This window comes from Nesoenas mayeri, assembly GCF_963082525.1.
Source record: "Nesoenas mayeri genome assembly, chromosome: 1".
Lineage (NCBI taxonomy): Eukaryota > Metazoa > Chordata > Aves > Columbiformes > Columbidae > Nesoenas > Nesoenas mayeri.
Genome location: NC_137541.1, coordinates 141,767,030 through 141,790,959, shown reverse-complemented (window position 1 = coordinate 141,790,959; position 23,930 = coordinate 141,767,030). Strand labels below are relative to the sequence as shown.

At 41.9% G+C, this 23,930-nt stretch overlaps 2 protein-coding genes across 2 annotated transcripts; one reads left to right on the top strand and one right to left on the bottom strand.

Moving 5' to 3' along the window:
- Positions 1-359: 359 nt before the first annotated feature.
- Positions 360-9,304, bottom strand: GPR161 (G protein-coupled receptor 161; the record flags this gene model as incomplete). The annotated part of the gene is made up of 5 exons (XM_080357794.1): positions 360-607; positions 2,928-3,047; positions 5,745-5,849; positions 7,349-8,073; positions 8,865-9,304. The coding sequence occupies 5 exons, from the start codon at positions 9,302-9,304 to the stop codon at positions 360-362; spliced, it is 1,638 nt and encodes a 545-aa protein (XP_080213920.1).
- Positions 9,305-13,145: 3,841 nt separating this feature from the next.
- On the top strand, positions 13,146-21,150 carry TIPRL (TOR signaling pathway regulator). The gene is made up of 7 exons (XM_080363574.1): positions 13,146-13,366; positions 15,507-15,686; positions 16,523-16,622; positions 17,769-17,900; positions 18,310-18,405; positions 19,160-19,222; positions 20,866-21,150. The coding sequence occupies exons 1-7, from the start codon at positions 13,266-13,268 to the stop codon at positions 21,013-21,015; spliced, it is 822 nt and encodes a 273-aa protein (XP_080219700.1). The 5' UTR covers positions 13,146-13,265; the 3' UTR covers positions 21,016-21,150.
- Positions 21,151-23,930: the final 2,780 nt, after the last annotated feature.

Here is a 23,930-nt window from a genome sequence, read left to right as displayed (position 1 = left end):
CAGATCAATGCAATAAGGAATGTAACACTGCACATACTTTTCCTTTTAGATTTCTGTATCGTCTTTGGCCAGTACTGGACCCAAGATTCAATGATCTGGTCGATGACACCAAACCCTGCATTCCTATGCACTGTGTGATAGATTTAAGACATAGCACAAAAAAATCAATAGCACCCCTAAACCGTAAACAAATACTGCTGTAAAATGCTGATATAAGTACCAGAATCGAGCTGTTTTTCAAGTGTTGAAAAAAACACCAAAAAAATCCTGACAAGGTATCCTGGTTCTGTTGAAACACTAACAGCTGTAGGAGGTCCCACTTAGTGGTTTCATTGTGTTTTCTTACTTCAGTGCTCCTGTCAAATATTCCCTTCATCGATGCTCTGCAGCTGAAGTCTTTGGCTAGCATGGGGCCTGATACCACGCCGTGTGTTCATGCTGCTTCCAGGCAGAGTCCGCACAGGGAACAGAGCTCCTGGTAACGCGCTTTCCCCAAACAAGCTGATTTTCACATCAGCTTCAATAGCTCTTGCTAAACTAGATGCGTAACTGTCCAGAGATTTATGGACTTCAGCTTTTACATGAAGAACAGAATTATTTGCCGCTTCTGAAAAAAACAAAAAACAACATATAAGAAAATAGACAGTTGATCCGAATGGCTGCACAAATGCTTGAAGATAAATATTGATCCTTTCCTAAAGCTATGATCATGCAAAATAACTACCCTACAGAGAACATTTACAAAACCAATGATACCCAGGGTTCCTAAACCATTCTTTGAACACAAAGCTTCAGAGTGACCTTGATAGGTCAAGCAGAGAAAGATTAACTCCAATTCAAGCCAAAAAAAAATCAGACCTGGTGATGAACACACAAATGTGTGTTAAGTGTGTGTTGAATGATTTTTCTGAATCTGAACCTATGCACACATGATTTTATTAGTCTGAATTTGTACCCAGCTGAAGTCAATAGCCTGCTTTCTGCTTACTACCTCAAGTCCAGGATTAGAGAAAATGGGAATTGTCTGCCATCAGACAAGAACGCAAGCAGAAGACAAGAACAAACTCCTCAATTTGTCCTTCCTCTACTGTAAGCATAGTTTGGAGAAGAGGAGACTGAGGGGTGACCTTATTAATGTTTATAAATATACAAAGGGTGAGTGCCACGAGGATGGAGCCAGGCTCTTCTCGGTGGCAAACAATGATAGGACAAGGGGTAATGGGATCAAGCTGGAACACAAGAGGTTCCACTTAAATTTGAGAAAAAACTCCTTCTCAGTAAGGGTGACGGAGCACTGGAACAGGCTGCCCAGGGGGGTTGTGGAGTCTCCTTCTCTGGAGACATTCCAGACCCGCCTGGACATGTTCCTGTGCGACCTCACCTAGGCGTTCCTGCTCCAGCAGGGGGATTGGACTAGATGATCTTTTGAGGTCCCTTCCAATCCCAAACATACTGTGATACTATGAAGCATGACTTACAGCCTTCCCAGTGCTTTTGGACTAAGATCTTGCACTTCATAGATACGAACAGTGCAGTTTAAGAGCTATTTTATAATACATTTGAAGCCCAAACACCAGACTCTGTGTTTATAAATTAACAGTCCCCAAATTCCAAGGGCTTCTTCCAAGTAGTTATTAAAACCAGCAGTCTGCTGTCTTTAGGTTTAAATTTGTTCCAGCCACTCTGTGGGACTCACTTCCATTTCCAGCAAGGAGGCTGTAGAGCTTTCCATGCCAGGAGAGGTTGAAGATTGCAGTTGCAGACAGTGGTACACTTTTTCCTAATCTTTTATTACCTTGGATACACCTGCTCCTCAGTGTTGATGTAATTGCTTTGGCAGTGTCTATATACTTCTTCACCCACCAATATGTTGGGCAACACAGGTGTTCATGTTAAATGTAATCCTTCAATGAGGAAACTGAAATAATTTAAAATCGCTGAGATCCTGAAAACTCTGTGACATACCAGGGAGAACTGCTGAACCTGGGGGACCTTTTGCACTAAGACCTTTCACTAAACTGCAAAAAAAATTAAATGCCTGCCTCTACATAATCACTCAGAAAGACACCTGAAAATGTATGGTAATGTATTTGTCCAAAGAAATAATCACCTTATGCTGGGAAGAAGGCAAGAGTGAGTTTTGCCAAAATGTCTGAAAAGAAGATTCCATATATGAGTCTTCTCATTATTTCAGAATCATAAAAAAAATCAGACAGGTTTTACTATTACTTGCTTCTTAAATGCATTCTGCTAATTTTTCTATTGTCCACAATTATTTATTGTTTAGTAAATACAGTTGTTATAATGAAGTGTTCTAGTCCATATTTTTGTAACTATCAGCTTAAATTAAACCAACTTTACCATATTTTACAGACGATCACAGTAGCACTTTGCTAGCACAGAATCAACAAGTGAGTTGACTGGGAAAAAAAAAGTGTATATGGTTCATCTCTTTTCACCCTTATCTGCTGAGAAACATACTCAGTAAACTAAGTGAAGTAAAAGTTAAGTTAAAAAAGTGAAACAGAAAGAAATTATATTCAAACCATTGTGGTCTGTAAATGGAAGAATTTAAATGACAAAGTTGAGATGAGGCAGCAAATGAGAAACACTGGGATGATGGAATCGAAGTACGAGGGCAGAAAAATGTGTTCCTTAAGAACAGAAAACAGACTGAAAACAGCCACCAGATGAGGGGAGTTGCAGAGAGGAGACTGCTGTGAAACATAAATGACGGCTATACAGGGAATCCCTGCTTCTGACTCTTGTCCTTGTCTGTGGCCACTTGAGAACTGGAAGAAAGAGCTGATCTTACTTTCTGTTGTACCTCCACAAATGGTCAGGTCTGTCAAGGTGAACAGTGGTCAGACAGGTTTTAAGGCAATATATTTAGATCTGAGCATTTCCATACTTACCCCTAAACCCACCTTTAATTTGCTCTACTTCATCTTCAAACGTCACTGAACTCCTCCTTCGAGGAGGATAAATGCAGTGTGGCACATGAAGGCCATCTGAGCTATAATCTTCAAGAAGCATTGTCTCGGTTCCTGAAACAAACATAAGAGCAAAACAGAGTTAACACTGGGATACAATCTTTAAGTGGTGGCAAAAACTCTTCAGTCTATAGCAGTTCCTTCAAAGATGTCTAAACCCAGCTTTTGTGAGTAACTTCAGCTTGAATTAAACACTGCACAGAAAAAGAATGAGGTCAGAGTTTTCATAGAAAGGATTTGGCAATCTTTTCTCATTAATCATCTAAAACCTTGAGCAGCTCCAAAATGCTCAGCTGCAGAGCTTATAATGTCAATGGGACAGCAGACAAAAGTGAAACCTTACCTTCAGTAAATAAAGGGTGAAGTTCAGGGCAACTCTCCCTATTTCCTGAGGAAGACAATAGGCTAACAATGGCTGCCTGAGAGGCAGACAACCATAGCTGTCAAATGTCATGCTTGTAATCAGACCTGGACGGAAATGTGAACTGGAGATTTTTTTTCTGTTCAATTTAGTTTGTCTCTAATAACCTATTTTGACTTTCTTGAAGTGTATTTTAACACACAAAAATCCCTTGCTGGTTAGGAATGACTTTCGTCTGATGAGTTATTTTTTTCAGTTTAGGAGTAATTTTTTAATTTCACCTCCCTGCATTTGCTTTGCACCCTTCCAATATAAAACAGAGTTTTGCAAACATGAGGCAATTCAGCTTGCCATGTCTGCAATGATTTCACACAAAGGACAAGACTACAGCTTAGACAGTCCTTGCAATACTGGTCTCTGCTCTATAAGGGAGAAGCAGAGCAAGCATTTCGAGGGGATGCTCAGTCAGTGCTTAGTGCTCAGGGAAGCTGCTGTTGGAAGACTCAGCTTGCACACATTCCATGTGTGACACTTTACTATCAGTCCGTTTACACCAGTGATGTGACAACAGGCCTAGGACAAAGAGCCTTTGTAAGTTTCATAACTCATCCAGATCCCTCTTCACATCCCTCTTCACCCACTTGACTGCTTTTGATCCCCAAAATTATTCTTTTTGTGATAAGGAGGTGTTGCAGGACCCATTTTACAGAAATTGAAAGACATCGCTGGGGGTTTACCTCTAGACAACATACTTCTCCGTAGATCTAGCCTTTGCTATATCACAATGAATTGTCAGTAAAGTTATACACTTTTCAAGGTGAAACTTGTGTGTTATGTCATGTCTCCCTCCAGCACACAAGAAAGAGAATGAGCTGCTGCCCTAATACACAGTCCTAAATAAGGTAACGGCTTTGTTGTTCTGTGGATCAGCTGGTTTGAGGCTGTCTACTGGAAACAGTAAACTTCTACCTATCTCCAAGAGTACCGGATCCTCCTCAGAAATGTAGTGTGCAATGGAGGGGTGGCACAAGGAAGGAGGAGATACTTTCTTCCATGGAGCAGAATTTTAGCACTTTTTTTTAATGCCCTAGTTCAGTGCAATTTTTCAGATGGGGCTAGTGAAGAGACTAGCCTTTTATTCTTACAGGGTGGATCTTTGTCCTTGGAATCACTGATCTTAAGGCAGCATTTCTAGCAATTTGGGCTCAGGTTTCAATATTTCGTGTACAGCTGACACCACTCAAGATTTTTTTCCTCTCCTACTACTTCATCTGTTTTTCACAACATGAAAAGCCCGGCTTCTGTTTACCAGAGTAGATAAAAACACAACTGCATCACAGGCCACAGGATCAAGTACTGCAGGAGGCAGCACTGAAGAGGGCTACAAATTCTTTCTGCTCTTCAGCTCCTCACATTAAAGGCATCCAATGAAGCAGTATTTCACAGTGGATCACTGTATATCCATTCCCAGGTTATGGACTATACTCTCTCCATAACAAACAGCGGCACTTCTAACAGCATTCAGTATGTAGTTTGTTCATTTGTTTAAACTGCTCAGTACCATTCCTCACAAGATGACAACACGACATCCTCCTAACCAAGGCAAGTTTACCAGCATGCTGTTCTCCTTTATCACAGATAGCTCCAGAATACCCACAACAGGCATAAATCTACCAGTGTGAAACAACTACCAAGATAAATCCAGCTCCATAGACTTCCTTTACAAAAATAAGAAACAAACCTCTAAAATCAAGCAAATTTTAGAACCCTCTGTTGTCTCTAGAGCAGAAATATTATTTAAAATAACTGTAGTGCAGTTAAGGAGTGGTAGCTGAATTAACTTCCAGAAAAACCGAGCTACAGTTCTGGATAGAAAATTATCATCAGAGCTCTTTTTGCCTTTTCCAAATCATCTTCAATTGAGAGATCTTAAGTAATGATAAAATCATAAGCTGAAACCATCCTAAGTGTTTATGTTTACACTGCAGGATGAACAAGACAAGGTCTCTTACAAACCAGGAAACAGAGAAACACTTCTCCACAGAACTTTGCTGCTCTGTTCCTTGTGGATACAAGGAAAGTCCCTGAAGAACAAAAAAAGCCAAAAGAGAAGGGCAGAAAAAAAAGTGAGCCCTGTTCCCCGGACACGTTATCAAGGGAGGGCCATCACTCTTCAGAGTAAACAGTATTTTGCAAGTAAATATATTGAGGGCAAGGAAATTAGAAAAACAACTGCAGCAATTTTGTTGTAACTGCTGGAACAGATGCTTTATGTCATCCACTCACCAAGAGACATCTGTGTGTGTAAATACAGGCTATCCCAGAGACCTCTGCCAAGTTACCAGTGCAATCTTCTGCCCAAGAAAAGAAAGCAAGAGACTGTTAGTTACCTGAGTCCTGTGAGCAGCTGAAACCTGTCTCTCCAGTGCTGCTGCTGTTTCCTAATGGCCGCCCACCTGCCATGAGGGCAGTGAGATGAGGAGATAGTCCCAAATCTGCAAGAGTTTTGCTCTTGTTACACAATGAATGTTTAAAGGATCTGCACTAGTAAAAACCCATTCCAGTAATACCCATTCTACTGCCTTAATTATTATTCTATGTATAGAACTTACCTTGCTGACCCAGAGCGCACCACTCCTGGACTTCCCATCTTAGAAACCCAGGCAGCAGCTTTCAGGTATCCCTGGAGTCTTTCCATATGGCAAGTATTCTTTCTACCTGCACCATCTCCCTCCCACTCATTTTGCAATTGCATGTGTTTTATCAGCCAGACAGACTGATAGAGACAGGGATATTTGCCAGACACCTTCTAGAGAGAGAATAACCTGGTAGCCACCAGCAGCTGCAACAGGCCTTTATAGTATGGCAGGAAGCTCATGAGCTGTGGCACCAAGATGCCTGGCTTCTTTCAAACCCCCAAAAGAAGGGAAAGATTCTCACAAAGTTGCTCTCTTTGGATGCCACTTTGAGATTTTTTTTTTTGTGGGTTTGGCTGGGGATTTTTCACCCCCTCTCCCTATCAGCCTCTAGCAAAGACACCTGATAAATTTGAAGCAGTCAGCTTCTTCTCACTTGGAAAGAAATTTCCCTCCCCACCTCAGTTCCCAATGTATTCATCCATAGCATTCCCTGGACACAGACTTGCCAAAGGAAGAAGTGTTAGAGAGCCCTTGCAGCTTGTGATGTAGCTGCAGAACTTTCATTTAGATGGAGTCCCAGTGATTCCAGGTTGCAGAAAAGACAGCGGATGCCTTGCTGCTCTCCCTTTCCTTCTGCATTTAGATCTTCCTTCATAATTAAATAACTTCAGTTCCTGCCACTGCATGAAACATGGCAAGGGATCCCATGAAGATGTCCTATTTTTGGAAGCTTCTCAACAGGACCAGGAAAGTGATTAAAAAAAAAATCAGAGTTCCATTGCATTGCTACTTAAAAACAAACAGAAAAACCACACCAAACTGAGCAACTGAAACTCTCAGCCTTCAACCTGGGCAGACTTTAAACACTTTTACTCTTTTACAGAGTTTTACTCTATGATCTTTTCTTCACCACCATTAAGGCTAAGAACTGAGTTTATGGAAATAGTAAGACCAGTGTAACTTCAGTGACTGTCAAAGAGTTGCAGCATAAAGCCAGGCATCAAAGAAAAAGTGCTACTATTGGTAGTGGTCCAACCTGGAGAACACAAAATAGTAGGCATGTGAAAAGAAGGAATTCAGAGAGAAGAAAATAAATTATTAACCTCATCACTATGCCTTATCCTGCACAGAAAATTTTACTAGAGTAGGAGAAAGAGGTTAACTACCACAAAAAACAAACAAAACCCCCACAACATTATTTCAAGTGTTTGTGATAACCTGAACAAAAGACTATGGAAACCACCAGAAACGTCCTACCTTGTTTACAGAGCCCTGAGACATGCCGAGAACATGCAGGCATTAAGCATTACCTACTAGTATTGAGGAAGAGTGACTCTTGCAGCCACACGTCTTACCTGTGATCCTATTGGAAATGCTGAACAACCTCGACGTCCTATGCCGCTGAACAAAGGGCTCACGATAATACCGATCCCCAAAGCACATTCCTAGTAGTTCCTTGCGCACCGTCTTGTTCCACAGCCCATAAATCAGTGGGTGGCAAATGGCACTGGAAAAGGACAACCATGTAGCCAATGTCTCCACGGCAGGGGAAATACTATTTTTACCCCAAAGCGCCTCTGATGTAATTACTACCATGTAAGGCCCCCATGTAATCACGAAAGCACCGATGACAACCAAGATGGTTATGAAAGCTTTGCACTGGTTGGCTGAGTAGACAACCCCTTGGAAAGCGTTCCTTCGGCTGCCAGAAGAAGATGTGGAGGTGCTGGAGTTCTTCCTCCCATTCCTCTGGGAGTCCTCCTCCACAATGACGACACTACCACAGTGGATTTTGCGGGCCTTAATCCTTGCCACGCGGAATATGAATCCATAGCAGATCATCATGACCATGAAAGGCAGCAAGGCACACCAGATCTGCCAGAAAGCAGTGTAGCCAGCCTCTTTATGCCAGGCCGCCACACACATCCACTTGAACTGGTCGAACTCCAAAGATGACCAGCCAAAAAGGGGAGGGAGGCAGCCGATGAGGGAATGTAGCCACACGTACACGAGAGCTACCACTGCTCTGTTGCCTGTTATCTTCATCGGGTAAACCATCGGGTACAGGACAGCGTAGTACCTGGTGGACAAGAAAGAGTCAACAGGGGCACAAAAGACGTATAATAAAAAAAGACCTTATTTTAATGATGTTGATATCTAGTTCTTTCCTCTAAACGTCAAAGCAGGCTCAGGGACACTGTTTATAAAAATAATTACATGTAAAAATACATATCACAGAATCACAGAATGTTAGGGATTGGAAGGGACCTCAAGAGGTCATCTAGTCCAATCCCCCTGCCAGAGCAGGAACACCTAGATGAGGTTACACAGGAAGGTGTCCAGGTGGGTTTTGAATGTCTCCAGAGAAGGAGACACCATAAACCCCCGTGGGCAGCCTGTTCCAGTGCTCTGTCACCCTCACTGAGAAGTTTCTTCTCAAATTTAAGTGGAACCTCTTGTGTTCCAATTTGAACCCATTACCCTCATTATCCATAACCCATCATCATCGCAGGCAAGGCTGTAAAGCTTGTCTGAAGGCACACATGCAGCTATTAAATCTGTCTCTATGGGTGCATTCCTGCTTGGGGTATAATCTGGAATTTTAAGTCATTATTTTTTCTTTCTCAAGTAGTACGTTATTATACCACAAACAGCTTAAAAAATACTTTAGATGCATGTCCGCATTTTGTATTACTGATGACACCACTTTCTTCTGTATCAAAATTTCACAAGGGGCTGAAGAAAAAATGACACTACAATGGTACACAGCATTATCCACTGCAGTGCTTCTCGACCTTATGAACAGCCAACGAGCCATTCTATGGAATGACCAGGCAATTCATTACCCTTTGTTAGAAAAGAGCCGCTTACCTGTCTATAGCTATGAGTCCAAGAGTCAGCATGCTGGCTGAGCTGATCAGCATGTAGAGCAGGGCCGAGAAATTGCACCAAACAACTCCAAAAATCCATTCCCGCCTGATGGAGCTGGTGACAACAAAAGGCAGCACCAGTACAGAGAGCAGAAAGTTGGAGAGGGTCAGGCTGAACACAAACTTGTTGCTCAACGTGAGAAGGTAAGACTTCCGATAGAGGGTGACAACAATCACCAGGTTGCCCAAACAGATGAAAATAGCGATGACAATTATAGCAATGGACTCTGTGACTCTGACTGCCCCGTCTTCCTGCGTGGTGAGGTTCCTCAAGACCTTCACATTGCTGAGGGAGGAGTTGCCGCTCATGGTCAGAGCGTGCAGAGCTGGAGCAGCCAAGACATGCTGAGCAGCGAGAAGCAGAACAACGCTCAGAAACATTCAGGCAGGACTTCTTCAAACTCTCTCCAAAAACTGGAGGCCCTTTTGTCTCTGTTAATTAAAATTTACCTGTAGGATGCAGGAAACCATTTTAGACGGTAAAGCGAAGGGGCAGGACATTGCCTATGGGTACACCAAAGAGGTCAATGACAATGCCAAGCCTAGAACAGAGAAGAAACTGTCAGAAATACAAAAAGAGGTAGAGAGGGAGGAACAAGGAAGAGAATTAGCGTATTTTACTTTAAAATTTTCTATGGATCTTACTTGTTTCTAAGCCATACTTGCCAGCTGTACATCTCACTCAGTCCCTTCATCTAGGCTGTGAAGAAACAAGGAGAATATCACTATCAGTCTTTGTTTCTCTCATTTAAAAATGTCACCTTTTTAAAAAAAGTCTGCCTGTCTACTCTGATTGTTGCCATGTATTCTGCCTATGCAACATTTGCTGGTGGTCTGTGGATGCCTGGCTAGTCACATCCTGCGGGCTCTTTCTTAACAGTTGCTAAGTAACATCCAAAGACTCAGGGATCATTGCATGAATTCTCCTAACATGGCCTCTCCATGTTCATATCACCTTAGCTACAGCAGTGATTATATTTTATGGCCAATATCAAAGGGTGGGAGAACTGGCTTTCTGTACATGAGGTCTGAAAGACCCTTGGTACTCTACAGAAACGTTTGAGAACCTTTAAGCCCTGACTTCTCAGTGCCAGCGCCCATCCCACTGACTCACAACCTCATTTCGTGAAACCTCGGTATTTCTCCCAATTCCTTAGCAGCCTTTTCCCTGCTGTCTCCAACAGGCACTCCTATCTACTTCACTCAATCCTTCACCCCTCTGCAGGCCAGCAGGCTGAAGAAAAAACACCACAAAAAATGCATACGTGCACACAAAAATACTAAAGAGTCCACCAATTAATATAAAGGTGACATTTGCATTTCTTGAAAATTAAAGACTCGGGGAAGGTTTACTAACTCCACCGCTGTGCCCACCCATGGCTCCCAAAAGGCCAGGAGTACTCACAGAAATGCTTCCATCCGCACAGCTGCTGTGGCCTCAGGCAGTAATGTCAGGCTGCAGAGCCACGTTTTTTCCATTTTTATCTGTGCTTTCCTAAGAGCATAATTAAAAACATTACTGGCCCGTGCTTTGTAAGAAACAATAACTTCGCTCTTCTTTAAAGAAGCTGTCTGCTGTTTGCAAAAGCGCTTCTCCACAAGTTTCCCCCTAGACGTGCCAAACACCGCTTCTGTGAGCTTTTACAGTGCTGTTTGAGCGGTGCAGGGTTTCGAAAGGCTGCTACCCCCGAGGGGCGACACCGGGGACATCTGCCGCTTTCCGGCCCCGCTGCCCCTCCCGGCACAGGGGGGAGCATCCCACCCCCGGGCAACCCTGGCCAGGGCTGCCGGCACACACAAAGGCAGCGGCGTCGAGCCGGACATGCAGTGGGGCGGGAAGGAGGGGGTCGCCATTTTGCCCCCTCGCTCCCTCCGGCAGCGAACAAAGGGCGGGAGCCCCCGCCCCAGGCATCCCTCGCCCTCCCCGGTCCCGTCGGCGGCGAGCGGGTCCCGCCGCCACTCCCGCCGCTGTCCCCGCCCGCCGCTGTCGGCACCGCACTCACCGCCCGCCGCCGCCGCCAGAGCGGGACGTTTCGGGTTACAGCGCCGTGGACCCCCCGCAGCAGCCGCCGGTAGAGAGGCCCCAAGCCGCGGCCCGACCCTCCCCCGCCATGGCCGTGCCCCTGCCCCCTCTCCCCATCGGCCCGCCCCGCCGCCTCATCCCGCCGCGCCCCCTCCCCGGCCTCCCGCCCGCCATTTTCCCTGCGGCCGCCCCTAAGGCGGGCGGACTCCCCCGGCCGGGCCGGGCCGCTCCAGGGCGGCTGTGCCCATGACCCGGCTGAAGCCGAGCAGCCCCGCGGGGCGCCCAGGAGCCCTTCTGCGCTGAAAATGCAGGAATCTGGTTAAAAGGGGGTGCAGGGGAATCCATTTTACATAGATGAAGCGACTTGCTCCCGCACGCGAAGCAAAGTCAGCCACAGAGAGGGGCAGATCCCAATTGCTGGATTGCCTGGACTCCAAAACGCTATTAAAAGTAATAGAGTGGGTTTTGGGAAGGCTTCTTCCTCACCCTCAATCTGATGCCAAGCACGGGGTGGGCACAGTATAAAGGGTGAAGAGAAGCTGCTAAATTAATATATACTGTGATTAAGTTACAAGACATGTACCCATCATTAACCAACTGACATGACAAATGCTTTCTAACCACATGCAAAACAAGGGGATATTTTTCAAGTTTTAGATCCTTCTGAATGACAAGAGGGAGGCAGAAGATTAATACATCATTTAGAAGCAGAGTGCTTAGTTTATATTTAATAATTAATAGATGTAAGTAAGAAACTAATTATAATATAAATTATTTCTTAGTATAGATGTACTGTATGTCTAAATTTTCAAAAACTGTAATGCATATGTAATAATTATGTGAATATAAGCAATGCAAGAGCTTCCAGTCTTTGGAGCACTTCTGGATAATGATTCCCTAGAGCTCCCCAGCGCTGATAAAATACAGAATACTGCTTAACAGAGTAATTGACTCTGCTGTGAATTCTGTTACATCCAAGTCTGGCGAGGGACCACCAGGGCTGAAGCACTCCCTGTGATGGCTCTCACCACCGCACCAGCAGCACGGCTGCAGGAACCCTGCGTTAGTGCCCAGCCGTGCCGCCTGGCCTGCCCTGCTGCCCTCCGGCTGGCCTTGCCAAGGAGCCACCGGGGATGCGGCTGGACGCACGGCTGCCAGCTGGGCACATGGGCGTTCTGTACCTGCCACTGCAGCATGGTTCACCTCAATCACAGAATCACAGAATGCTAGGGATTGGAAGGAACCTCAAAAGATCATCCAGTCCAATCCCCCTGCCGGAGCAGGAACACCTAGATGAGGTTACACAGGAATGTGTCCAGGCGGGTTTTGAATGTCTCCACAGTAGGAGACTCCACAACCCCCCTGGGCAGCCTGTTCCAGTGCTCTGTCACCCTCACTGAGAAGAAGTTTCTTCTCAAATTTAAGTGGAACCTCTTGTGTTCCAGTTTGAACCCATTACCCCTTGTCCTACCATTGGTTGTCACCGAGAAGAGCCTGGCTCCATCCTTGTGACACTCACCCTTTACATATTTATAAACATTAATGAGGTCACCCCTCAGTCTCCTCCAAGCTAAAGAGACCCAGCTTCCTCAGCCTTTCCTCATAAGGGAGGTGCTCCACTCCCTTACTCATCTTTGTTGCCCTGCACTGGACTCTCTCCAGCAGTTTCCTGTCCTTCTGGAACTGAGGGGCCCAGAACTGGACACAATATTCACCACGGCAGAGTAGAGGGGAAGGAGAACCTCTCTTGATCTACTAACCACCCCTCTTCTAATACATCCCAGGATGCCATTGGCCTTCCTGGCCACAAGGGCACAGTGCTGGCTCATGGTCATCCTGTTGTCCACCAGGACCCCCAGGTCCCTTTCCCCTACACTGCTCTCTAACAGGTCATTCCCCAACTTATAATGGAACCTGGGGTTGTTCCTGCCCAATGCAAGACTCTACCCTTGCCCTTGTTGTATTTCGTTAATTTTTCCCCGCCCAACTCGCTGCCCCTGCGCGCCTGCTGCAGCGCCGGGCGGGAAGGGGCACGCAGCTCCCGCCCGCGCTGTCACCGCACAGCACGGCGGCTCCGCGCCGCACAGGAGCCCGCCCCACACACATCACGTCCTGCCGCCGCACAGCTTCTGGGCTGCGCACCCGTGGGCACGCCCCGGGAAGCGGAATTCCGTCGAGGCGGCGGTTCCGGCGGCGGTGTTGCTGCCGTACGGGCTGCAGCGGGGAGGTGAGGTGAGGTGAAGCGGGGTAGGTGCCGCCGCTGCCCCGTCCGGCCCCTCTGGCCTGCTCCTCGGCGGGGCCTTCCCCCTCGCCTCCGCCATGCACCCCGTTTTCCAGAGCAGCCGGCGCGACTTCACGTTCGGGCCGTGGAAGCTGAGCGCCGCTCGGACGCACATCATGAAGTCGGCACAGGCCGAGAGGTGGGGCGGGTGGGGGACACGGGACGGTCCGGTGCCTCCGGGGCGCGCCGGGCCTGGGGAGCGGGAGGAGCCTCCGCGGGGCTGGGGCCTCGCCGCCTGACGGCGAGGGGTTGGGGGCGCTTCGTTCCTCCGCGCAGGAAATAAATAACGTTCCCTGGGCAGGGGGGACGCTGCTTAGTCCAGTATTTCGGGGTTTTGTTTCTTTTCGCGAGTGTAAACTTGTTTCTCTGGCGTGAGAAACTGTGATGATTTGGGTTACAAATGGTTCCCAGAATTTCGGTTTTAATGAGTGCCGAAGATTTTGGAGATCTGGGCCTCTGTGAACTGAAGCCTGCGTTTCTTAATTGCTTTTTAATGGTGATTAACGTTCCTTTAAATGCGGTCTGCAGTCTCTTATAAGCTATTTAATGGTGATAGCTGTCTTAAGATAGAGGATTTCATTAAAAATGTATTATTTTCTCTTTCCTGCTGTCAGACAGTCAAAGGAAGTGCTCTTTTGTGAGCATCAAGTACTTAAGTCAGATTTGCTCATGTTGAACTGAACAGTTCAGCTATTTAGTGCCATATCTGACCTTGGTGGTAGTTGAATTTGACAGATACTTCTCTATTTCAGTTTCTGGAATACATACCTGGAAATCTTGTTGGTCTTGTTAAATGCATCTTCATTCATGTTGCTTTTAACTTTTCTGAGGGTGTTTGATAGTCCCATGTCTCAAAATGTTTTATTTTATTACTGTAAACATTAAAATTCTCAATTTAACAGCTTATACTGATTTTTTTTTTTTCTGAAAACTGGGTATCATAGAACTAGTAAAACATTTGTTCCTTCCTATATCTTTACCCTACATTCCATGCATAAATAATCTTCTCAAACTGCTTCTTAGTAATGGTCCTTTAGTTTTTGCAGTTACAGGTTAGAAAACTTGAATCCTGTGATTTAGTAATTTTCCTGTAAAGAGGATTCACCTTCTAGCTAAGCTGTACCTATGTCCTGCAAGGGAAGGAGGGCTATTTAGAGTATCCCATTTTTATGGCATGCTTGTTAAGACTTTTATTTTGTAGGATGCTACCTCTTAAAAATTAAGATCTTTATTCTTCATCAGGAGAATGTTAACTCTCTTTGTTATCTGTAAATAAGAGAGTCTTGAACCGCCCAACTAGAACAGCCTGCTGTACTCATCTTCTGATCTATTCAATTTCTTTAATTATAGCTATTTTAAAATAACCTGTAATCTGTGTAATTTTCAGAAATCACATTTATCTGTTTAGATGTTTTTAAGTGACACAGAGTTTTTCAGAATGTGTTGAAAAACGCTGAAAAGCAGTGGCAAGAACCACAACATAAGCTTGAAAGAACAGAGAGGATTTTACAGGGTGGGGAAGAAGAACCCAGATTTAGCTGTTTACCTGCACCTAGCATGAGAACCCCAAAACAATTCTTTCACTGCAGATTTTTCAAGAGCTATCCAGTTGCAGTGCTTTTAGTCAGCTTCCTTTTATAATGTATTTCTCTTGGCATTTTGCCTTTTTTATTGCTTGATGAACATCATTAGTATCTGTAGGAGTTTTATTTCTGATAAATGTATATCACAAAAAATCTCTTGGCAACCTCTGTGGAAAGGTGAAGGATTAAATATGCCATAGCCAATGACTCTTTTATTGAAGTCAGTCTTTGCAGGTCAAGTGGCCTAGGCTTGTAGGCTTCTAAATTTGGAGGTATAGACCACTGTGTAGTGAATTTAAACTTGCTGATGAGTGCTCGTTCCTAAAACTTGTTTTTGGGCACCTGCCGACGTAATTCATGGACCACCCAGAGATTTGCCACAACAGGTTGAAAGCTGCTACTTTGTGCTTATCAGATATTTTTTTGATTTCTCACGTATGAGACTTTTGTATGAGCCTGATGGAGAAGGAATGTTTCAACAACAGCTTTATCATGGAAGAGTCACTTTGGATCAATGACTCTGCAGTTCATGTCAAATGATTAAACTGGGAAGACAACTAAGTTTTACAGAAGATATTGATGATGTGTCTTTTAAGTTACCATGGTCTAAAGAATACTTATTCCAAAACAAGGACTGCTTTCACTGAACTGTAGCTGAGTGATCTGTCCTCACGGGATTTTTATTTTTCTGTGCAGATTAGCTGATGAATTACACATGCCTTCTCTACCAGAGATGATGTTTGGAGACAATATCCTAAGAATACAACATGATCGTGGTTTTGGAATAGAGTTCAATGCAACAGATGCTTTAAAATGTGTCAATAACTGTCAAGGTATGATCAAAGTGGCTTGTGCAGAGGAGTGGCAAGAGAGCAGGTACAGTATTTTATTACCAGTGGGCAAGTACTGGTGTTGTATGTGAAACTCTGATGAAGTAGTTAAAAGAACAGACTGAACTCTTGAAGACCATGTTGCATTTGGTTTACTGTAGATACAGTTGTGATCACAGAAGTCACTTAGCTCTTCTTTGCCATGATCATTCAATATGTTAAATGGGCCAACCGTATTTTTAAATTGTGTCTTGTCTTTCTTAAAATAAACTACAAGTTTAAGATGGCTTAATGCCATTTCTGTTTATTCAAAATCACAGAGCCTTGAGCATTGCAGCATTGTATCTTGTGGCAGTTCAAAGTACAAAATGCTACACATGTTCAAAATCTTAGCCTTAGGAATATAGCAGAACAATTACCTTGCATGATAACTAATTGTACTGCTTAGTATTTACCAAATTAGTTGCAGGGCACCTAGAAATAAAGCACAGAGAGAAATCAAAGCTATGATTAAAAACTAAGGCAAATAGCAGCATTCATAATTGTCATGTGTTGTCAGCAGATTGCATTCTGCCTACTTTAAAAAACGGTCTTGAAATATAAATTTTTCAACAACATTGAACTGAGATCTTTATTTCAACTCATATGACTGAGATAGTGTTAGCACAGGAATTCTGGTAATGGTTTTCTAATTTATTATGGGAACATGTTATGAAAGAAGCAATACTGTATGATTAAGTCTTGACATTGTCATTGCAGCCCAGACAATGCTGCTGTTTTTCTTCTTGAAGGCTGTGGGAATCGTAATATGTAATCTTATGTGAAGCTGTAATTTTTTAAGAATTACTACAAAGCATTCTGTTCTCTCTTTCACTTCTTGAGGAGTGAGACTGAGCACACTAAAGAAGTCGTGAAGCCATATGATTGGACTTACACAACAGACTACAAAGGAACATTGCTGGGAGATACTGCAACATTAAAGGTAACTGTTTTCTTGTTGTTAAATGCTGATTGCATATTGTTTCAGTCAAACACACTTTTTTTAAGCTGTCAATTATCTTTCAATAGGCTTCTGTAAAATCTTTCATGCTTCACAGTTTCTGACTTCAGAGTATAATTTGGGCTTTTCATATCTCTTAGCATGTTATCCAGATCAAATAATGGCTTGTTTTAATAACTGTTTGGGATATTTTTTAAAGCATTTTAGGATTATTTAAAGTGGTGCCATTGTGTCCCTTAGTGAGGACTTACTCAGAGAGTAAAGCACATGGGAATCTTCAGGGCTTGCTGGATGGCCCTCCAGAGCCCTGAGCTCCTTACACACGACAGAACTATCAGCTATGTAGTTCTTTAGTACTTTTACTCTCTGTTGCTTGCCTGTTTGTATAAGCAGATGTGTAGATCTGCCTGCTATCAATGGCTTTATGTTTTTCTGCAATAGTAACTCCCCATATTTAAAGTGATAGGCCCTCTCTTGTTTTTATTTACTTTAAAATAAGACTGAAGTTTCCAACTTCTCTTTACTGTTTATACTAAGCAGGTAATCTATATTAATTCAATAGGATCGCATTAGCTATAGATAGTTGAGTTATACCAGAATTAAATGTGCAGCATAGAAAGAAATGATGTCTTGTTTGCCTGTAGTCTGTAGTGGAAAAGTATGAGTGTATATGGGGACCTTGAGATGGAAAACATACAGGTACTTGATTTCTATGGAAGGGCTTTGTTGGAATCCTGTGCAGGGTTTGTAGTTGGCTAGAGATGCTAAGTGGATGGAATACTACTTAGAACCCAGCACTTCTCATTTGTATGTTAAGGCATCTTCGAATGTTTTCAAAACCAGAAAGTGAACAGAATTGTTTGCAGATGAAACCCTACTGAGCATGTATCCAGAGGGAAGCTTATTCAGAATTTTCCACTCTTGGTTTTTGCTTTGATCCATTTCCTCTTGAAAATTTTGGTTTTAATTTTAACTTTCCCTCTTAGAATTTTGGGATATTTTAAGCTTAGTGCCCTAAAAGTTTTTTCCTTTATAAAACTAGCAATTGCAGGATTTAAAAGATCTGGCCAAATGTATATAGTGTGGCAACAAACTCATATGCTAACTGTTCTTAATCTTTTTCTTTAGGTTGTTCCTACAACAGAACACATAAATACGGAGAAATTGAAAGCCAGGGAACAAATAATGTTTTTTGAAGAAGTGCTTCTGTTTGAAGATGAACTTCATGATCATGGAGTATCAAGTTTGAGTGTAAAAATAGTGAGTACTGAGAGATGTATACATGACACTTGGTGACTCAGTTGGCTAATGTGTGCAAAATGCAGTCACTTCTTGCATGTTGTTCCTTCTCGGATTCAAAGTTTAAAATGCAGAGTTCTTTATCACCACTTTTAGAAATATAATCTTACTGGAAACTATGTTATCTTGAAATCTGTCAGTCGCTTCGGGTAACAATCTCATCCCTCTTTCTGCATCCTGCGTAAGAGTCTTTTGAGACACTGACTGCCCTTCTGTCCAGTGATAGTTGTAGGATACCAACAGCCCAAATTTTGACTTTACTACTTGAAACTCCTCATACTGTCTTTTGTTGTGAATATCTAATGTAGATAAGTGCATACTTAAATTAAAACTCTGTCATATGCTGAATGGAACATCTTTATTTTTGCAGAGAGTTATGCCTTCCAGCTTCTTTGTGTTGTTGAGGTTTTTCTTGCGAGTTGATGGGGTACTTATCAGGATGAATGATACAAGGCTTCATCATGAGGTAATCCCTTATTCACCATCAGGAATATTTTACAGATGCTCCCTTGCCATGTTTCTTTCAGAGAAGACCTGCTGATATTCCTGTAATTTAAAACTAGTGTTTAGGGGTATAGAGGTTAACTGAACTGATGAAGTTTCAAGTGTATTTTATTATTGTGGTGATGCTGCAGTAGCAACCAACTGCTGGATGCCATGGGGCTAGGTATTGTATGAGTAGAGTTTGCTACCCCGCATGTGAAGTAATCATTTAAATATAGTTGGCAGAGGGATCAGAGAGGAAATACAAGAGGAAAAATAGGCAACACTAAATGCTATGGTATTGTTCTTATCGTCGTCTCCCAGTAAATGTTTTTTGTCTTGTCTAATACACGAGTGCAAGTTTTAACTTGAAAGTAACTGTCCATACAACATTGAATTCTACTATCTCATAAACAGTACAGAACGTAACAGTTGTGGTTTGCTTATTCTGTCTAGCTGTATTCATACTGATGTAGGAGTTTTAGCTGAGTAAAGATTAATGAGCATTTTCAGTCATAGATTTTTTTGCATGCAGAAAGGTGACTTTTGGGAAAGAGAACATTGCTAAACATTTTTCTCTGTCTTCGTAAATTTGAACATGTGTTCTACTCCCAGGTGAAAATCTGTGGTCATTCAAATTCAAAAGCTTACTAAATTCAATATATTTAAAATGCTAATTTTGCACTGATACTAGATGATAATTTTATAATTTTTTTTTGCCATTTTTTTACCATTAGGCGGACAAGACCTACATATTGCGAGAATACACATCCAGAGAAAGCAAAATATCAAGTTTAAAGGTATTGCATTTTTTTAAATGTGTGTTTTTCTGATTGCTTTTTAATATTGTTTTATGGTCAGCATAGAAAATGCAGTGTCAGTAAGTTGTTCTTTCTTAGGTTTGGAATCAATACAGAGGAAGAACCTTTCTGCCTATGCAATATTTATTTTGGTAATTTCAGGACAGATTTACATTTGTAAATGCTCAGATCTATTGATCACATGGCAAGATATGGGATTGAGTTACTTTTTCTACCTTTGAGTTAACAAGATTTGTTTGTTTGTTTTGAGGGTTTTTGTAGAGCTGTTCAGCAAAAACATCAGATAGTCCATGTCCCATGATACTAAATTTCAGGGCTGTTTGTGTGCTTGTAAATAGTATTAGGGGTTAAGATGTGTTTGGTAATAGGCTCATTCATTTTTTTCCCAACTATAATGAGTTTAATAGCCTACCTTAAAACTCTAGTAATGGCTTAGACTAATTCATGGCACATTTGGAGTTGCATCTGTTTATTCTTGATCCAACACCTGATCTTGGGTATTCTTGTTACTTTTCCTTCTCCCTTGTTTTTCCTTCACTTGTAAAAAGTGACTAATGTGTTATTAGTTTGCATTTTTGCAAAATATTTTTCTTTTTGAGGAAAGGAATACCGTATCATTTCTTAACAATATGTGATCCCTATAAAGAGACATGAGTTTTTGGATAGTTTCATGGTTTTGAAATGTAAATCAGTGATCTAGGTTTTACTTCACCTCATGTTTAAAAGTTACCATCTACACTGTTAAATAATTCTTATTGCCTGTTGTTACAGAGAGGAAATGTGTACAGTATTTCAGTTTCTTAGATCACCTTGCACAGGTAAAGCAAGAAAGATTCCTGCTTCAGTTAGGTTTGAAATAATTGAAACAGCAGTAGGATTCCTCACATGTTAGGAGTAGACAGAATACCAGTTTCATTTGAGTAGCTCTGGGTACACTTCTTAAAGAATGTTGTTAGAAAGTTTGAAGGTGGTTTGCTCAGTATAGGGTTTTTTTTTTGTTTTTTATCAAATGGCTTATATGTGGTGAAGTTAAGTTGTCTGCAGGAATCTCCAGAGAAACATATTAACTTAATGAAACCACCTAATTCCTTCAAATATGAAATCAAGATCCAATGAGTATTACTCTTTCGTATAAATATCTGTGGTGGACTTCATAAAACTAAGATACATGTTGAGGTATATCAACTATCAATAGCTAAATCTGAGCAACTCCAGTGAATTAATTGCAATGGCTAGAAGACATTAAGCATCAGATCCCTTGTGGCCATCCTAGTCTCATATAGAACTAGACCCTCAAAAAGACTGTTGCATTCAAATGATAAATATATTTATTTAAAACATTGTGGCTGTTCATGAATGGTCTCTGACTTTCTTGTGCTCTTGTAATTTCCTGATTAAAAACATTAAATACCTTTCCTTAGCCTATTGATACACAAAAGGAGTAAAAGACTATGTACATTTGAAGTTATAAGGTAAATTTTAATAATCATACCTGACTTCGGGTGTTTAAATCAGGTAAATTATAGATTAGTTGTCCGTAGAAGTTGTGGTTTGGAATACTTTTTTTTTAATTCTCCCCCTCATTTCATTCACTTGTTCTATGTAAAAATTTTGCTTCTTAGCATGTTCCGCCTTCCCTGTTCACGGAACCTAATGAGATCTCTCAGTATCTACCTATAAAGGAGACAATCTGTGAAAAGCTAGAATTCCCAGAGAAGCTGGAGCCTAAACCAGAAGCATCACTGGAAACCACGTGTGTTAAGTCTAAATAAATGTGACTTTCTATGGACTTGAAGTAGACTGGAGATAATGTGATCCTGTAACCATTGCCATGGGGGGCGGTTTCACTACTAGTGGAATAAAGAATTTGGCTAATTTTTCTGTAGCCCTGAGAGAAAACATTTCAAGCAGGTTTTGCTAATGGTGTTTTTTGTTTGTTTTCTTTTTAACCTGTATCTGGAGTTAATGATAGACTGGTGACAAGTTACGGTTTTCAGCAGCATTGGAGAAAAACACAGTTAAGAGTCTGGGTTCTGTTTAGTTCACTGTTTAAGTAGGAGTGTTGTCTGGACCCTCCACCACAAACACTTCTATGAAGATTTTGCTGTTGCTGCTTCAGATACTAAGAGACTACTGGAATTGTAAAATTGGCATGATTTTACTTTTATTGAGAAATCATACACAGTAAAAAAATTTTTAAAAATATATTTTCTTCTGCATATATTTTGAGCTGTTGGTTCTAAACTACACATTTTACCTGGCTTCCCCTACTGTGAGCTGATAACTAAGTCAGTTGCTTTTTGGAGTCTTTGATCCCAACTTTACTTTAAGAATATTCTTTTCATCTGAGGATAAGTTTAAGGTGGGAAAAATGAATTTGCTTGACACTATACAAAGGCAAAATTACGTTATTTGTGAGAGATTCACTCCAGAGCAGAAGAAAAGCTGGCTGTTGAGATACACACTGATGTATCTTCACAAATACTGGTTTAATCTGATGTCAGCCAGATTTCTCTAGGCACTTCTGGAGACTGTTGCTTGGGGTCTGTATGCTGCTACAGCCACGTACTGTATTTATTGGAAACACATTGTACTGTGTTGACCTTCTGTTGGACATATCAGATGGTGCCTGGCCTGTGTATGCTGCCCAGAGAGTCAAATTGCTAAATTGCAGAGTGGCTTATGACTGGGCAAGAAAGTGGTGTTTAGTCTCTAATCCCTAAAGGATGCTGGTATTTGCAGTTTCAGGAACAAGATCCTGTATAGCCTTAAAAGGATGCTAACATGTATTCCAGATATGCAGTCTTGGTTTATTTTCTAAATTCTTTTAAGTTCTGATATTAATAGAAGTGTGATCACAGGTACAGTCATGGTTTTAACTCAACACTTGGTAGATTAAGCTTCAAATATTTGTATTGCTTTTGGAAATCCTAAATTACATTAGTGTTTTGGCCTAAGAATGGGGAGCTAGGTTTACTGCTCACACTCATTGAAGTGCAAGAAGCAAATGACTAGCAAAAAGCAGGCCTTGTGGTTTAAGGTGATGGCAGGTAAGAATGTGTACACGTTCTGATGTCTTGGAGTTATTTGTTTAAAAAAATATTCATATTCTACACTGCATGGCTTAATAGAAACAACCCACCCTAAAACATGGCGTTTAACCAGGTCTTTTGAGAAATGGTTTTCACTTAAAGATGATCTTGAGGTTTTTAGAAAGCAGTCTGCTGCCATCTAAGTGGCTGTTTTCATAATAAAACAAACAACACACTTTCTTTCACTTTTATTTGTGGCAGCCTCATCTAACAAATTGATCATAAGGCCAAAAGGCAGGAACTAACTGCAGTTCTCCCTGTGTCACTGATTTACTCAAGCCACAGGGAGGTGACTTCTCTGTGCTTCAGTTCCCTGTATGTAGAAATGAGAGTTGCCCACCTCACTCAGGGTTTGTGAGGATTATTGTCTAAAAAGGTATTGGTTTTTTTTTTTCCTGGCTACACCTTCAGCCTTACCTTTGGAATCCTATGATCCATAGGATAAAATGAGTGAAGAGAATTGAAATTGAAGTCTCTGACCCACGTCATTGTCAGCTGGACATGACATGGGTGAATGAATTTATGGCCAATTTGAAATAGAGGTGAGGTCCTCTATATTCTCCATTAGAGTCCTAAATTCTGTTGCCTTTTTTCATCTTCCTGCCCTTGTTTACTAAAGATTTTAGTGTCAGAATGAAAAAGGGGCTGCAAATTAATGCAGCATGGAAGTGATCAAAGTTTGTTTGGTAGTAGAATATTATTTAGGTCCACTCCAGTGATAGAGGGATACAAAGAGAGTGAAAAGGAAGGGAACAACATTTTGCTGGTGGAAGTAAATCATGGCAGTTAGTTTAAGCATATATTATTTTACATGCCTTAAAGGCTTACAAAAACACACCTTAAAGCTGGTAGTGACCAAGAGGAGAGCTAATGTAGTTCTAGCATGAAGGGAACTATATCTGAATTTGTTAATTAAAATTGTCGTTTGGGTTTGGTCAGTGATGCTAGCATTAAGCTCCATTGGGCTAAAGTATTGTGGGGGGAAAACCCACAGCATTGACACTTTGCATTGAAACAGGTGTTCTGCATGTTTAGCTTATACTGTGTATTTTATCTTGTCCATCATACATACCACTTTGTGACCTGGTGATACAGTTGTCTTGAATGGACTTGAATCCTGAACATATAGCTATGTAATATCCATCTTATTTTCAGTGCTGTGCATTTAAGTGGAACACGTGTGAGGAGAATCACAAGATCGTGTCTAGGAGGTTACAGTTACTACAAAGTAAAGCTTTGGAGCACTTGGTGCCTCTCTTGTACCACACAGATTATCAAGAAGCAGCAGTATAAACTGGTGTGCCACAAGCTCTCCAGTACAGTTTTTCCACATAAAAGTACCACTTTGGATACATAATTTTTAGGGGGAGGGAGTGGGGTGATTCTCCAGCTCTTTTTGTGGCAAGGTTAACATGTGGCAGTTTATATTCCTTCTTGTATGTCATTAAATAAAATGTACCAAACATTTTATAGTTCTGTTTTTATCTGAGCAAAATAAACTGAAATAACTACTCATAATACTGAATTTTGTGTGCTAGTAAGATGTTGCATCCACGTGCCTTTGCCTCTCATCAGAACACCCCAGCTAGGTATAA

Bases quoted from the DNA above. Each gene is read 5' to 3' on its own strand.
- TIPRL (XM_080363574.1), top strand. From the start codon at position 13,266: ATGCACCCCGTTTTCCAGAGCAGCCGGCGCGACTTCACGTTCGGGCCG. The intron at 16,623-17,768 runs GTAACTGTTTTC...CTTTTTCTTTAG, and splicing joins GAGATACTGCAACATTAAAG to GTTGTTCCTACAACAGAACA. The intron at 18,406-19,159 runs GTAATCCCTTAT...TTTTACCATTAG, and splicing joins ATACAAGGCTTCATCATGAG to GCGGACAAGACCTACATATT.